Below are 16,007 nucleotides of genomic sequence, written 5' to 3' on the forward strand. Positions count from 1 at the left end.
TTCTTGTTCGAACACCGCAGATTCCACCGTGCTGCTTTTGTGTGACTCTTAGAGGTACTACTCCGTTATGCCGTGTCAACTCCACTCGGAGTGAGTATATCGCAGAACCAATACTAACATCGCTTTGGACCAGCCCGAATCGTTCTACACTTGGTCGACGACTCTCTGGATACTTGCAGAGCAGGTAGTCATTCTATCTCGCCCGCGAGCTCCTCAGTTTCAAAAAAATCACCACAGCTCCCATTCCTGACAAGATGGGCATCGGTGACTATTTCAAGGCCGAAAAGGCCCAAACATCTGGCAATGGCAGTTCGCCGCCTCAGCCTAGCCGCGCAGCCACGGGCCAAATGCTGGAAAAGGGGCCCGCCAAGGTGACGAACGACATGGAGCTTCAACCGCCTATCCCTCGCTACAATTCTCGGCCTCAATCCATTTCTGGCCGATCTACGCATTCCAATGGCAGCTCCATGTTCCTCGACGACATCAAGCATGAGGTCATGGTCAACTACCTCTACCAGCAGCAGTGCTCTCACCTCTGGGTCAGCGACGGATCCGGCGAGATCGAAGGTGTGCTTCTGCGTAAGGCTAGAGGCCAATACATGGCATGCCCACCGCAGCTCGGTAACTCGCCCTTCGCTCAGGCTTGCGCTGCGCTCAACGTTCAGTGCTCCATGACCGTCAACTCCCGCGTCATCAAGACATTCCTCCAATGGTCTCCCGACGCCGTCGACGTCCCTCTGATGAACGGTCTCAGAGTTCAGATCCTCCCCACTGTTGAGGATCTTCCCAGAGCGAGAAAGCATCAGTTCGCCGCTTTCATTGCCGCCGAAGGTCTCCTGGTTGTCTGGGATGACGATGCTCTGCACCTGGTACAGAGAGCCAAGGCTATTGAATCGGAGCTCATGGAGCTTGTTTGGAAGGCTGGTGCTGAGGAAGAAGAGGGTGACGAGAAGAAGGGCCCCAACGCTGTCGAATACGAGATCGACGAGGAGAGTGGTGAGATCAAGCCTGAGAACAGACCTGTACATCTTCTCAACACCTACTTGGTGTCCTTGACGCTCGTCATCGTCGTTGTCTCTCTCGGCGCCGCCTGGAGACAACTCGCCATTGAGGTTTCCGTCGATGGAGACTACCTGCGCCTGGCCCTTGTTGCTCTGTTTCCGATCCAGATCTTCTTCACCCTCTTCTTCGCCCAGGTTATCGTCGGTTGTTTGGCTCAGATCTTCGGACCCATCCGCCAGTTGACGATCAACTCCAAGTTCTACTCGGCTCGGCCTCCCATGAGGCTGCAGAGCTCGATCCTGCCCCACGTTACTGTCCAGTGCCCAGTGTACAAGGAGGGTCTCGCTGGTGTCATCGTACCCACGGTCAAGTCCATCAAGCAGGCCATGTCCACTTACGAACTCCAAGGTGGCTCCGCCAACATGTTCATGAACGACGACGGTCTCCAGTTGATCTCCGAAGAGGAGCGCCGCGCACGTATCGAGTTCTACGCCGACAACAGCATTGGCTGGGTTGCGCGTCCCAAGCACGGCGAGAATGGCTTCACCCGCAAGGGCAAGTTTAAGAAGGCGTCCAACATGAACTTTGGCCTGATGATCTCTTGCAAGGTCGAAGAGAAGCTCCAGGCCATCAACCGCCCCGCTGAATGGACCCAACACGATGAAGCCCAGGCCTATGAGCATGCACTGAAAGACGTTCTCGAGCAAGATGGCCGTGCCTGGGCCGACGGTAACATTCGTGTCGGTGACTACATCCTCATCATTGATTCCGATACTCAGGTCCCTGCCGACTGCTTCTTGGACGCCGTATCCGAGATGGAGCAATCTCCCGACGTCGGTATCATGCAATTCTCTTCTGGCGTCATGCAGGTCGTCCACACGTACTTCGAGAACGGCATTACCTTCTTCACCAACCTGATCTACAGCGCCATTCGGTACACCGTCTCCAACGGTGATGTTGCCCCTTTCGTCGGTCACAACGCCATCCTCCGCTGGAGTGCCATCCAGCAGGTCGGTTATTTCGATGAGGATGGCTACGAGAAGTTTTGGTCCGAGTCGCACGTGTCCGAGGACTTTGATATGTCGCTTCGTCTGCAGTGCCAAGGCTACATTATCCGCTTAGCTGCCTGGGCCGGCGAGGGTTTCAAGGAGGGTGTGTCTCTCACCGTGTATGACGAGCTTGCGCGCTGGGAGAAGTATGCGTACGGCTGCAACGAGCTTCTCTTCCATCCCATCCGCACCTGGCTTTGGAGAGGTCCCTTCACCCCTCTGTTCCGCAAGTTCCTGTTCAGCAACATTCGTTTCACCTCCAAGATCACCGTCGTCTCGTACATTGGCACCTACTATGCCATCGGCGCTGCCTGGATCATGACCTCCGTCAACTACTTCCTCATGGGCTGGTTCAACGGATATCTCGACAAGTACTACGTCGACTCGTGGCAGGTCTGGTTCTCCATCATTATCGTCTTCAACGGCCTTGGTAACGTCGCTCTGGCCGTCATGCGTTACCGTCTCGGTGAGAAGAGCTTGTTGGGGGCCTTTTGGGAGAACATCAAGTGGACGTTCCTCCTCGCCATCTTCCTCGGTGGCCTCAGTCTGCACGTCAGCCAGGCTCTTCTGGCTCACATGTTTGAGATTGACATGACTTGGGGCTCAACCTCGAAGGAAGCTGAATTTTCCAACTTCTTCATCGAGGTGCCTAAGGTTCTGAAGAAGGTCAGTTCTCTTATATCACTTTCTCCCTTGATGGTGTCGGCTATGTGCCCCACGTGCCAGTGGTGCTTAGTGATGTCCATCCACCCTTTCCAGCGTCAAATTGAATGTACCCTGTCCGAGTCGCGCTAACGCTGTCCCAATAGTTCAAATTCTCCATGCTGTTCTCATGCGTCTTTATCGCCGCCATGATCATCTTGGCCGTTGCGCCCTTCGTCCCCTACGACTGGCGCATCACCGACTTCGTTGCCATCCTGCCCATGGCCACTGTCTCGGCCAGTCACTTGCTCCTGCCCATCGCACTCAACCCTGCGCTCATGACCTTCTCGTGGTAATCAGCCTACCGCAGATGGTTTGGTTGTGTGTTCTTTTTTCCTCTTTTCAGGGGCCCTGCAGTGCGCATCAACACGTTGTATAGTTGGCTTTTATTTTTATTTTTGCATCAGTATAGATAGACTTGGGACGGAGTTGCAACCGGTTTTGATACCTAGATCCTAGCTAGCTTGGGCACATCACAACGTTGGATGGAATGGGGCCCTCGATTATATCTTTATTCTGTTCTTATCCTCTCTTTTAAGATATCAAGCAAGATACATTTGCACCCTTAGCTGAAGACTAATTTTACCTCATGACTACGAAGCTGGTGGCCGGGAACGGGACCAGATTGAGCAGGGTAACATTCACATGGCTTGGACCACGGAACAAAGGGGTACGAAGTAGATGACGCTTTTTCACGATGGGCAAACGCTCGAACATTGGCATATAATCCCAATATCACAAAATTTTAGATGAGATTGATATTCAGTCAACGGAACCCCTTCTTCATTTGCTTACTGTACGTCGAATGTTGCCAGTGCGGACCTGTGGTAAGCGCCAAAGCAGGCAGGACGCGGACAAGTGGAGCTGGTTGGGTCAAGCCAGTGAGTGAGTCGGGTTCCCGAGTCCAGAGAGAAAGTCAAGTAGGAAGCAGCAATTCCCTCCGATACACAAAATGTCACGAGACCAGGCACACCGGCACAAAAACCAATGAAAGGACGCGAGGGAGGCAAGAAAAGCTCTGAGTGATCGGATCAAAGCCGCTCCATCGTTCAGAATAGCTGTCTAGGGGGGGCGTCTCTGTCTCGTCATGCCCGTGGTGACAATCTCGGATTCGGAAATAACAACACAACAGGAAACCATGAAGAAGAAATGTACCGCCCGATTCCCATCCCGTCTATATGCAGAACGCCGTTCTAATCCCGTTCCAAACACGAGGTAAGCCCCTCTCTTCTCTACGGGCCTCCCCTTTGGCCGTGTCTGGTGGTGGCAAACCCGAATGCGCTTTAGCGGGTGCCGCCTCGGTATCTATCTCTCTATTCCCAAGATATATGTGAAAAGCAAAATCCCAACTTTTTATTCAGAGGTCGACCGAGGCCGATCAGCCACTTCTTTCCACACACAAAAAAAAGACAAAACCTAATGAAGAAGCGGTCGTATTATCGTCAATCATGACTTCGTTTACTCCTCGTCATCCGTGTCAGGAGGATGGGGGGTTCCCTTGGGGCTGTTGAGCCACTCAATGTGTCGGAGGCGACGGCGGACCTCCTGCTCCTTGAGCTCCTTCTTGGTCTTCTTCTTCTTCTTGCGGGCACGGAACTTCATCTCCGAGTTGTCCTCGGCGCCCGAGTTGACGGCGCTGTTGGCAACGCTGTTGGCGACGCTGGACACCGCCGTGGAGGCGATGGCGCTGCCCGGTGCGCTGCTGTCCTCAAACGAGCCGAGGTTGATGGCGGCGTTCCCGCGGAGGGCAACGCGGCCGTCATTGACGTGCCACTGCTCGGAGCACAGAGCGCCGACGAATTCCTCGTTATGGGAAATGAGGATGACACCGCCCTTGAACTCGCGGATGGCGACGGCAAGACCGCCGAGGGAGTCACGGTCCAAGAAGTTAGTAGGCTCGTCGAGCACCAGCAAATGAGGGTTGTTCCACATGGCACCGGCGATGACGACCTTGACCTTCTGGCCACCAGACAGCGAGCCGATCTCGTTGTGGTTGGCGATTTCGGGGTCCAAGCCGAGGTCCTCAAAGTGTTTAGAAATGACGGTGGGCTGGAGCTCACGGTAACCGAGACCCTCACGAGAAGCCTCGTGGTCGTCGAACTCTTGGATGAGCTTAGAGAAACCCCACTCGATCATCGTCTCACGGGAGACCTGGGTGTTGTACTTGGGGAGGTAGCCACGCCATTTGCTTCATTGTGTTAGTCCATCTTCATTATCAGCTTGAAGGGCCGTTGCTTACACTTCGTATTGGAAGGTCTTCTTGTACTTCTGACGACCAACAACGGCCTCGATCTGGCGGGGAGACTTTCCATCCTTGAGGTCAATGAGCTTGTCCATCTGCTCACGATCCTTCTCGGAAAGCATGCGGGTCTGTTTCATGTGGACCTCGCGATCGTCACCGTTGGCGTAACGCCACTGGAGGTACTGGTTGGGCGTCTTCTCGAGATGCATTTCAACGTGCTCGAGAGCGTGCTGCTTGATGTAACCAATACGCAGGTTGGGGTGCTTCTCTACCTTTCCGGTGGTAGGAATAACCTCGCCAGTGAGAATCTTGATGAGAGTAGACTTGCCGGCACCGTTGGGGCCGATAATGGCCACTCTGGATGACAGAGTAAGCTGGCAGGTGACATCGCTCAAAGAAGGCTTTGGGGCCTTGGGGTACTGGTAGGAGACGTTGGTCATGCGGATGATGGCACGGGTCAGAGACTTGACACCGGTCAAGATACCCGGGGGCGGGAACTTGAACTGGACCTGGGAAGCAGAAAGCGTGTAGTAGCTCTTGGCCTCGGGGCGGAGCTTGACAAAATTGGCCAGGTTGCCCTTGTAGCACGCGAGCTTCTTGTTGGGCTCGTAGTGGTAGATGTCGGTAGTGACGTTGTCGAGGAAACCGGAGTCGTGGGAAACGATCAAGCTGGTAATCTCGGGGTGGGTCTTGAGGTAGGTCTCGAGCCAGGCAATGTTGGCAACATCCAAGTGGTTAGTAGGTTCGTCAAGCAGCAGGACGTCGGCGCCCTTGAGCATGGCACGGGCCAAAGCCAACTTCATCTTCCATCCACCAGACAGAGAGCCGACCTTGTGGGACTGGCGTCCGTCAGGGCCGTCGGTAAAACCGAACTCGGCGAGAACCTCGATGACCTTCTCACGACCACGGGCAGCGATCTCAGAGTCCTTTAGGACAAAATCCAGAATGCTAATGTCGGCATCCTCGCCCTGGTTGTGCTCGACGTAGATGGTGCGGAGGACGTCCTGAGGGGGGAAACCCTCCAGCTTGCCGTTGGCAATGCTGCGCATCAGCGTGGACTTGCCGGCACCGTTGCGACCGCAAAGACCGTAACGGTGGCCCTTGAGCAGTCTAAGGTTGGCGTGGGACAGCAGCAGCATGCCACCGTAGGCCAAGGAGAAGTGCGCATTGACGATCTCGGTCTCGCCATCGTCCTCCTTCTCGGGAACACCGTATTTGCGCGCATCCTCCTCAACGTAGTGCTCCTGAACACCCTCGGCGACGGCAGTGTTGGCACCGGGGTTCTTTAGTAGTGCCTGCAGATAAGGTGCGATTCTGCCAGAGATGCGCTGCACGAAACGGTGGTTGACATCCTCAGCAACCTGCTCGGTGATGTAAGGACGGGCCAGCTTGAAGGCATCGGCGTCAGCCAGGCCGCCGTTCTTCTTGATCTCGGCATCGAGGATCTTGCCAACGTCGTCGCCGGAAACACGCTCGATAACATCCTTGTCGTCGCCCATGGCCTTCTCGATGACGTCGAGGGCTCTCTTGGCCAGCTCTCGGACCTCAGGAAGGGAGGCGCGGTCGTAGACACCCTTGACACCGGGCTGCAGCTTGGGCAGGAATGTTCTGGCCTCGATGGGGTCATGGACCAGCTTTGTCAAGTTCTCTACGACAACAACGGTTTGACGGAGCACCTCCTGGGCGGTGGTGGGGGTGTTGAGGGAACGCTCCAACAGGGGAGTCAGGAGAGCAAGGACAGGAGAGGTGACGACAGCGACAAAGGTCGTCATGGACAGGGCGTGGATAGCCTTGCGCAGGGTCTCGGTGGAGGGGTGGTGCATGGTTTCGACTAGGAGGGGAATGCGAGGAGCGACATCGTCGTTGGACATGAGGCCAGTGAGGGCGGTCATGGTCAAGACAGCCTGCTTCTCGACCTCAGACTTGAGGTCGTGCATGCCGCCTTCGACGAGGGGGATGAGACCGGCCAGCTTGGTACCCATGGACTCGCGGAGGACGTCCTGCTCTTCGGCCTGCTCCTGGGTGGAGCCGACCGTCTGCTTGGCTTTATCGGCAATCTTCTGGAGAAGGAGGAGGGCGGCAGCGGTGCCTTGCCACTTTCCGGTCTTTTTGGCGAGATAGGTGTGCAGGACGGGGAGGAGGCCGACGACAAGAGCCTCGGGGCTCAGGTTGTTGAAGAGAGCGTCCAGCGCGTATTGGGCGGACTCGCGAACGACGGAGCCCTTGTCAGCGAGCGCATCGAGGGCGCAGGGAACCATGCCGCCATCCTGGAGCAGGAAGGCGACCTCGCTCAGAGGCGACTTGGGGGGCAGACGTTCAAAGAGCGCGCCGAGCAGGTTCTGGGCAGACTCGCGCAACTGGGCGGACTTCTTGTTGGCAGCGGCCTTCTTGACCTCGGCGAGGATTCCATACTGGTGCAGACCAGCGTGTCCGACCGTGTTATTCAGAACTTCGCAAAGACCGTATGCGGCATCGACCGAGGCGGCGGAGGTGGTGGCTGTGAAGATCGAGTTCAGGAAGGCGGAAACGTCCTCCTGGGATGGCGGGGGAGGGGCATCGCCCTTGGCCACGACGGTCATCGTCGCTTGCTGTTCTTGCTGCGATAAGGGCGGGGTTACAGGGTGAGGCATAGATGCGGCGGCCAACACTCTGTATAATGAGAGAGGGAGAGAGAGAGAAAAGGAGAGAAGAAGGAAAAAAGGGGGGACGAGGGAAAGAGGACCTCGCTTCTGCTATTTCGAAGGAGGAAGAGGGTAGAAAAGCGCTCGTCTGTCCTCTCTCTTGGACTCCGAGTTGTGCGGGAGTGTGTGTGTGTGAGAAAGAGAGAAGAGCGTCAGCACCAAAGTTTCCCCGTAGCAACACAATTTTTTTTTTTCTTTTCCCACCTTGGGTAGATTGGGTATGTCCGGGCGCGATTTTCCCCCCTCCCCCTCTCTCTTTGTCCCTGTTATCCACCAGCAGAATCGCATCCTTGGCCCATGTGAAATTTTTTTGCTGCGGTACGCACTAAGGGACTTATCCCAGGGTTGCATGTCCCCTATCGTGAGCGTCTCATTGGTTAGAGCACCCGGCCCTCTCCATACTCGCCTCATGTATCTGTAGTGGTACGTACCCCGGGGCTCCGTACCCCGTCTTTTTCGCTCCGCTGGGAAGGGCTCTTGATGCCCGAATTACCAATCCAACGACGCTGTCTGTCCCTTTGCTCGCAGGTAACTCGGCAACAGCAAGATCTACACGCATAGGCAACAGCAGTTTCCGGCATTCTGGATAGGCAGGCTGTTTCCGGACCAGAGAATTATTCCGGTCGCGGGTGTCCTATAGGAGAAGCGCGGCCCACCATGCGATAGTGTCCCTCCGTCTCGGCGTAGACCGGAAATCTATGGTAGGTTGATCGCTCAGTCTCCTGGCCGTCGTTTCGTCTCGAACATTAGTAGATCAAATCCGTCCTTCTGGCAAGTAATTAGCTACCGGATCTCGAATACTTGTTGGCTGGATCAACCGAGTGGAGAACCGTCAGCTTGAACTCTCTCGACCATCAAGTAGCATGTGTTCCTCCTGCTTCTGCGTTCCTTTTCGCCAAGTATTCGGCATCCTCTGGTCTCAACATTCACTGTGACTGGCGGGCTTTCTATTCCTTTCATTGTCGCATGCCCCCTTTCCTCTAGCGATAAAAACAGCCATGGCTTAACGACCTAGCAATACGCAGGGCTACTGACAATTGGGTCAAGGTATGAATACCCGTCGGCTTAGAAGTATTTTGCCAGGCCTCTCGAAATCTCGACAAGGAACCTGCTACATGTGGCAAGGGTACTTAAACTGAAGGTTGTTGACAATCCTTGAGGGTCGATACAGCGACTGAGCCGTGCAAGCCCATCTTGTGGATTTGATGAAATATCCAACGAAACTCGTCGTCGCCATACAGCCATGTACTTGTTGCACATGGTTGGGGGTCGAGAGGTGCAATGCAGCATCGTGATGTCCGTCACGCGAGGCGGTCCAAGTAGTGCATGATACTGGCATGAAAGTAAAGTTTGCAGAGAAGGACAATCGGACGGATAGGGAAACCCTCGTGGGCGCTCGCTCTTTTGGGGCTCAAATATTTTCTGGAATGTCGTGACCCGTCAGGGTCAATCCGTGAACCTGCTACTGACTCCGTGTTGGTTTGGTATGGGCGTTGCGGGTGTACCATTTCCAGCATGTGCCATCCATCATGACTATATATATGTGACGGCGTGTCTTTTCCCCACGGTATGAGAAAGACGAGCGAGAATGGGGTTGGCGAATTCCTCCCCCCCCTTCAAAAATGTTCTCTTCTATTTAAAAATTTTCGTTCCGTCTCGTCGAATGTCTGTTGACGATGTGTAATTCTGGCAATACTCGTGGAGAACATCACATCTACCCCGTAGGTACTCGCACTCCCTTGCTCAGCGTGCATGGCCTGCAGCAGCACGGGACACGAGCAACCGAGAGGCGGGAGATCTTCGGGAGCGCTGGAGGGACGCGCGTGGGTTGGCTGGGACTGGAATGGCGATGCGAGCGAAACTTGGGAATTCGGCATGCTTTCAATCCATCCAATTGTGCCAGGCTACTACTAGCCAGGCTCTGGCTGTTTTAGGGGACAGTAGGCCCGTGCTCCCGACGTCCCGCACCAATCAGCGGGGTAGGCCGCTAAACTCTTAGAAGGACATCACTCGCACGTGCCTGGAGCAGAGAGCTTCGATGTTGAAACAGCAGTGGGGGGAGCATCGCCCCACGTTGAGACGGTCCCCCGTGGGCGTCATCGCTAAATGGGACAAGCCGCAGGCCGAGCTGCAAGTCGAAACCTACCTAGTGTACTGGGAGAACAGACCCAGCACCCCGTCCTACACCCCATCATCCTCTAGGTTGTTTTGACACACTTTCTTCCACCACAATTTGACTAGTCATCCATCATTTAATACTAACTTGCCCAACAAGACTCGCTGTGTATACCAGCATCACACCCCAATTGCCATTCCACGCCGGCGATAACCGGATCGGTCCACCCAAGTACGCGGTCTAGACGCTCATTGAGCGATGGTTCGCTTGGCGACATCGAACTGTGCTGTCAGAATTGGCCGCTAGACCTTCCTGGTGTGCTTGGTTGACACGGAAATCACTGTTTTTCTCGCACTCCAAGCGTGTGGCTTCCACCCCCCGTTAGCGCGAAGCTTCCATATCTACACTCAATAAACCTCCCACGAAACCTCATATTTGCCCATCATGGACCCCAGCAATCAGAGTCTCCTCGATAAGTCCCGTGGCTCCTACGACAGAGACTCTGAAGACGGCTCCGACATTGATGTCACCGACTACCTACCACGAAATGACCAGAAAGAGGAATCGTCGTTCCCGAAACCCGCTTTCCTTTCCACCAGGCTTCCCGGCTGTCTCGCGACATTCAAGAGGGCCTGTCATGGACGCTCACGATTATGCCTACTCGTCACCGCCCTCGCTGTCATCATGTGGATCATCATCAGCGCCGGAGGTGCCGTCATGTACAGCAAGTTCAAGAGCGCTCCGCCCACTGGCCAGTCGCCGCCCTGGTACCCGACTCCGAAGGGTGGTATATCCAAGAACTGGGCCAAGAGCTACAAAATTGCCGGCGAGATGGTTTCCAAGATGACGCTCCCGGAGAAGGTCAATATCACCACTGGAACCGGCTGGATGATGGGTCTCGCAGTCGGTACGACTGGTCCCGCCGTTCACGTTGGTTTCCCCCAGCTCCAATTGCAGGACGGGCCGCTCGGCATCCGGTTTGCTGACAATGCAACTGCCTTCCCTGCTGGCGTCACTGTTGGCGCTACCTGGAACCGTGAGTTGATGTACGAGCGAGGCAAAGCACACGGACAAGAGGCGCGGGGCAAGGGAATCAATGTGCTCCTGGGGCCTTGCATCGGCCCTCTTGGCCGCTTGCCGGCTGGTGGTCGCAACTGGGAAGGATTTGCCGCCGACCCGTACTTACAAGGCATCGCTGCTGCCGAGACGATCAAAGGCATCCAGGAGCAGGGCGTTATGGCGACCATCAAGCACTTTGTGGCAAACGAACAAGAGCACTTCCGTCAGAGTTGGGAATGGGGTCTACCCAACGCCATTTCGAGCAACGTTGGGGACCGGGCTATGCATGAGCTTTACGCGTGGCCATTTCTCGATGCCGTGAAAGCAGGCGTCGCGAGCGTCATGTGTAGTTATAACATGGTCAATAACTCGTACGCGTGCGGCAATTCCAAGCTTCTCAACGGCATTCTGAAGGACGAAATGGGTTTTCAAGGATTCGTCATGAGTGACTGGCTCGCGCAGCGTTCGGGTGTTGATAGCGCTTTGGCCGGACTGGACATGACCATGCCCGGCGATGGACTGTTTTGGTCGGACGGTAAGTCTCTCTGGGGCCCCGAGCTCACCAAGGCCGTCTTGAACGGATCCGTCCCCGTCGACAGACTGGATGACATGGTTGTACGCATCGTTGCCTCGTGGTATCAGCTGGGACAGGACGACAAGAAACTGTTCCCGAACGAGCTCCCCAACTTTTCCTCGTGGACCGACGACAAGATGGGAACGCTGGCTCCTGGCAGCAAAACTCCTCAGGAGGAGTTTGAGGTCAACAAGTACGTCAACGTGCAGAGTGATCACTCGGACGTGGCGCGCCGTGTCGCTGCTGAGGGCACAGTCTTGCTCAAGAATGAGAACGTTCTGCCTATCAGTAGAGACGGCTTCATTGATGCCAAGCGCAAGCGCCACGAAGGGAAGCTGAAGATTGGAATCTATGGCGAGGACGCCGGCCCCGGCAACGGACCCAATTACTGCAAGGACCGCGGTTGCAACCAGGGCACGCTCGGCTCCGGATGGGGCAGCGGCGCAGTTGAGTTTCCCTACCTCGTAGCTCCAGTGGAGGCCCTGAAGAAGGCCTTCAAGTCTGAAAAGGTTGAGCTGTCCGAGTTTCTCACCAACTCGCCCCCGTTCAAGAAGGACCCATCCATCTTGCATGACCAGGATGTCTGCATCGTTTTCGCCAACGCGGACTCGGGTGAGGGCTTCTTGTCTTGGGGCGGCATCAGCGGAGACCGAAACGACCTCAAGCTACAAAAGGGCGGAGACGACCTCATTCTCCAGGTCGCCGATAACTGCGGCAAGGGCGATGGCAACCCGGTTGGTGGTGATACTATCGTAGTCATTCACTCGGTTGGACCCGTCGAGATGGAGCGATGGATCGAGCACCCTGGCGTCAAGGCGGTGCTCTATGCGAATCTGCCCGGACAAGAGAGTGGGAACGCTCTCGCGGATGTCATCCTCGGCGATGTGAACCCCAGCGGCAAGCTGCCGTACACGATTCCCAAATCGTTGAAGGACTTTGGACCGGCCGGGCAGATTCTGTATCTGCCCAACGGTGTTGTGCCTCAGCAAGACTTCTCCGAGGGGTTGTACATCGACTACCGCCACTTTGACAAGCAGGAGATTGAGCCTCGCTTCGAGTTTGGGTTTGGCTTGTCATACACAACTTTTGACTTCTCCAACGTTGTTGTCGAGGGTGTCAAGCCCAAGAGCCCACTCCCAGCGGCCCGCCCGCCGCCGGCTGCCGAACCGCCGAAATTCAGCGACAAGATACCCGACAAGAAGGAGGCGTTGTTCCCCGAGGGCTTCCGGAAGCTTGAGAAATATGTCTACCCGTACCTGGACACCGTGGACGACATCTCGACGGAGCCGTACCCCTACCCAGAGGGCTACGACGTGGAACAACCCCTCTCGGAAGCCGGTGGCGAGGAGGGCGGAAACCCGGATCTGTGGGAGACATACGTCACCGTCAAAGCGGATGTAACCAACACCGGTGCCGTCGCCGGCAAGGTCGTGCCCCAGTTGTACCTCACCTACCCGAAGGATGTCCCCGGTGTGGACTTTCCCGTCAAGGTGCTCCGTGGATTCGACAAGTTCAACCTGGAAAAGGGCGAGAAGAAGACTGTGACGTTCAACCTGACGCGCCGCGACCTCAGCTACTGGGATGTCCACCGCCAGAATTGGGTCATGGTCACGTCTGGGGAGTACTCGTTTCTCGTCGGCGAGAGTTCGAGGCAGCTTTCCAGAGTTGGCAGCTGGTAGTCTGCTTTTCTGGGTTCGATAGTTGGGAAGGTTATCGGCGCTCAGTAATGGGAAAATATAGGTAGTGAAGGTCACAGGATTCATTTGTTGAACGCCGCTCACGTAAAGGGTCGCGAGTGCGGCGAGCGTGGTCACGCATTCTCGTGGGTGTAAATGTAAATATGTCACGCAGGATATTGCCGACCGACACCGCTTTCCGGAACGACGTCGCTTATTAATCCGACCCTCGCTCCTGAATATGGATACTCGCGGCGGAATCCACCAAGCGAGGCAATATTTAAGGAACGTGGATTATAGCACAATAGATAGAAGAAACAAGCCACTTTCAACTACATGAATTGCCCCCTAAACGCACTGCTTGATGATAAAATACAACTGTTCAAGTACGTTCTATGTCCGTCGGTGTCACTCGTCCCTTTTATATGGTCGTTAAAAGCGTTAGTTTTCCCTCGCATCTGCTCTAGTCCTAGACCCTCTTCCCAAGAGATATCTTGCTGTCAATCAGATGAAGATCCCTACGCCAAGCTCCGACTAAAGGCGAGGGGAGCTTCAGTTTCCATTGGAAGGCGGAGCCTCGCGGGCACCGCACTCATACTCCGAGCAAAGGAGGCCGTCAAAGTTACCGATATACTTGTCTACAAACCCGTAAGTTGGACTCCTTCCCGCCAAAGGGTAGGAAAACTTACCGAGGTTGATGCTCGTGGCCTGGAAGTCGCCCCGTCCATCCAGGCACCTGCACGCGAGGTGAGCTGTGCCCCAGCGTTTGCAATCGATGCAAGTCGAGGAGAAGGAGCCGTTTCGCCGGTAGGCCAGCTGGCCGCGCTCGTTGCCGAGCATGTGGTCCAAGCCGATACGAGACCAAAAGAGTTTTCCTCGGCGTCCGCCACTGCCGCGGCAATGGGCCCAGATGGCACTATTAAGCTCCCAGACGACCCAGTTGGGGGCGCAGGTCTTCAAAAAGCCCCCGGCATCCTTCTTGCCGGAGAGGGAGCGAGCGTTGGGACGGTGTCCGGTAAGGGCGGAGGAGGGTTCAGCGGCATGGGCGCGCGTGGGGAGGCCAAGGTGGCCCTTCTCCTCTTCGGGGTCTTTGGGCCCATCTTCGTCCTCGGAACCCTGCTTGTAGGAGCCATCGCCTTCGAGGCTCTTGGCGAGGGGTCTGGCTCGGCTGTTGATTATATTTTTAGAGACCGCATGGGGGACAAAGGTGGTGGGGAGAGTGTCGATAGACCCTTGTTGGGCGGGAAAGGTGACAGTGTGGAAGGTAGCAGGAAGTACAGAGAGGAACGATTCGTCGGGAATCGTGGTGGCAATAGCTTTGATGGGTTTCCATGAGGCGGCAGTCAGGGCTGTGGTGGTTGAGTGAAGCTGCGCGTTGGCGTGAGTGGTAACGAGGCCTAATGGGACACCTATGGCGACAAGTATCTTCATCTTGACGGACCTCGTTGTGTTGAATTTGTAGTATACTAGTGATTAAAAGAAGGAAGGATCCCACGGTATTTCTTTCTTTGTGATTGCGCTGTTGGGCTAAAGAAGCTTCACCTTAAGGTGGCAGGTGAGTATGATAAAGATTTCCCAGATTAGCAGGAGCGAAGGGAGTGAAGGGGTATGGGCCTTGCTTTCACCTGTACCTTACCTGGGTAGGTAGTTACCTAGGTAGTGAGCATATGGCCAGGGTGGCAATTGACGTATTTATAAACGGTCATTCCTACCTGCCTTTAAGAAAATGTTAGTGGAGAATGAAAGTCAGATCAGTGGAGGTTCAGATTGTGTATCATGCAAGGCAAAAGCAAACTTCACCGACTCCAAGGAATAACAAGATGCAGGTTCTTGAAGGTCTCTTTGAACCTCGTCCCCTGCATGTTGCACGACACAGAGGTCACCCTCCATGTCTTGCAATGCCACTCAGGTATGGTCCTCATTTCGTGGCTAGCACGCAGCTGTTGCTATCGGCATTTATAGATGTTGGAGTTGACAAGCGTTGAAACCAGTAGCACAGTCTCTTTACCAAGTGTCGTTTGGAACATGCTTCGCCAGTCTCTATTTAGGGTCAATCACTTGATAGCAAGGCCCTTTATACCAATCGATGCAGCGTCTGTTGCGGGTATTAGGTAGACTGGGCAATCACACAGTGAACTGGCAGTTTACGACATCTCACAGAGGTTGTGATGAGTAGTATCCATGTCAGAAATGGGACGGTTACAACATCATAGACGTCAAGGATGGCGACATGGTCTTCATGGTTGTCTTTCGACATCTTCTAGGCGAGGACTGATATCACTCGAAGGGAGCTGAGGCGGAAGTCCAAAGGAGGAAAGGCGGTGGCACAAGTGGTGGGAGATCTGTTTTGAAGTAATACAGGCCTCTGCTGGTAGTGTTGATAGGTCGGATTCGGGGTTTATGTTTGTCGTCTATACCCGCTCCGTTCTTTGCCCCGGAGAGCTTGAAGACAACAATAGACCAACGATGTCCACGTAAACGTTTGGTAAAACTTAATCAACAACATCTCGGCCCTGATACCACGCGTCTCAAATATATCAACAACGCAAACAGACTGCCTGACGCAAAGGCTATCAAGTTGCAGGTCGATTGGCTCCAGGGCCTGAGAGATGCCGCCGGCCGTGGCCCAGCGTTCAACATTATACTGTTGATTAAGCTTGTGACCAGAAAGGCCAACGGGCCCATGCGAGTAGTGTTCTGGCTTGTCATTGTCACGCGATGGCGAGCCTTGGCTCATGGCAAGCACGCTGCTGTACACCATCAACCATTGTTTGCTGCATTCATCATTTGCCTTTGTTGAGCACTTTCCATCTCGCCGCAGCCCTCTTTCCATCAGAAGATGTACTGTTTGAAATGAACAGCTCCTTTGGGCGAGGTATTTAATCCCGTTTCTCCTTGCCTACTTC

General features: G+C 54.9%; 5 protein-coding genes across 5 annotated transcripts; 3 read left to right on the top strand and 2 right to left on the bottom strand.

Moving 5' to 3' along the window:
* Positions 1-254: 254 nt before the first annotated feature.
* On the top strand, positions 255-3,049 carry LY79DRAFT_525908 (glycosyl transferase family group 2-domain-containing protein; the record flags this gene model as incomplete). The annotated part of the gene is made up of 2 exons (XM_060555788.1): positions 255-2,717; positions 2,861-3,049. The coding sequence occupies 2 exons, from the start codon at positions 255-257 to the stop codon at positions 3,047-3,049; spliced, it is 2,652 nt and encodes an 883-aa protein (XP_060409019.1).
* Positions 3,050-4,211: 1,162 nt separating this feature from the next.
* LY79DRAFT_525837 (ABC transporter) lies at positions 4,212-7,625 on the bottom strand (the record flags this gene model as incomplete). The annotated part of the gene is made up of 2 exons (XM_060555776.1): positions 4,212-4,941; positions 4,993-7,625. 2 exons carry the CDS (start codon positions 7,623-7,625, stop codon positions 4,212-4,214), a joined length of 3,363 nt encoding a protein of 1,120 aa, XP_060409020.1.
* Positions 7,626-9,871: 2,246 nt separating this feature from the next.
* Positions 9,872-13,472, top strand: LY79DRAFT_568743 (glycosyl hydrolase family 3 N terminal domain-containing protein). The gene has a single exon (XM_060558987.1). The coding sequence runs from the start codon at positions 10,237-10,239 to the stop codon at positions 13,102-13,104; it is 2,868 nt and encodes a 955-aa protein (XP_060409021.1). The 5' UTR covers positions 9,872-10,236; the 3' UTR covers positions 13,105-13,472.
* LY79DRAFT_568746 (uncharacterized protein) lies at positions 13,354-14,739 on the bottom strand. Its single transcript, XM_060558988.1, has 2 exons — positions 13,547-14,739; positions 13,354-13,487 (listed from the first exon to the last, which is right to left on the bottom strand). The coding sequence occupies exon 1, from the start codon at positions 14,530-14,532 to the stop codon at positions 13,654-13,656; it is 879 nt and encodes a 292-aa protein (XP_060409022.1). The 5' UTR covers positions 14,533-14,739; the 3' UTR covers positions 13,354-13,487; positions 13,547-13,653.
* Positions 14,740-14,877: 138 nt separating this feature from the next.
* LY79DRAFT_583709 (uncharacterized protein) lies at positions 14,878-15,901 on the top strand (the record flags this gene model as incomplete). Its single annotated transcript, XM_060560350.1, has 2 exons — positions 14,878-15,010; positions 15,486-15,901. 2 exons carry the CDS (start codon positions 14,878-14,880, stop codon positions 15,899-15,901), a joined length of 549 nt encoding a protein of 182 aa, XP_060409023.1.
* Between the last annotated feature and the right edge of the window lie 106 nt (positions 15,902-16,007).

This window comes from Colletotrichum navitas (assembly GCF_030913465.1).
Source record: "Colletotrichum navitas strain CBS 125086 chromosome Unknown LY79scaffold_93, whole genome shotgun sequence".
Lineage (NCBI taxonomy): Eukaryota > Fungi > Ascomycota > Sordariomycetes > Glomerellales > Glomerellaceae > Colletotrichum > Colletotrichum navitas.

What these genes read in the sequence shown, in the direction of transcription:
- LY79DRAFT_568743 (XM_060558987.1), top strand. Translation starts at nt 10,237, where the DNA reads ATGGACCCCAGCAATCAGAGTCTCCTCGATAAGTCCCGTGGCTCCTAC.
- LY79DRAFT_568746 (XM_060558988.1), bottom strand. Translation starts at nt 14,532, where the DNA reads ATGAAGATACTTGTCGCCATAGGTGTCCCATTAGGCCTCGTTACCACT.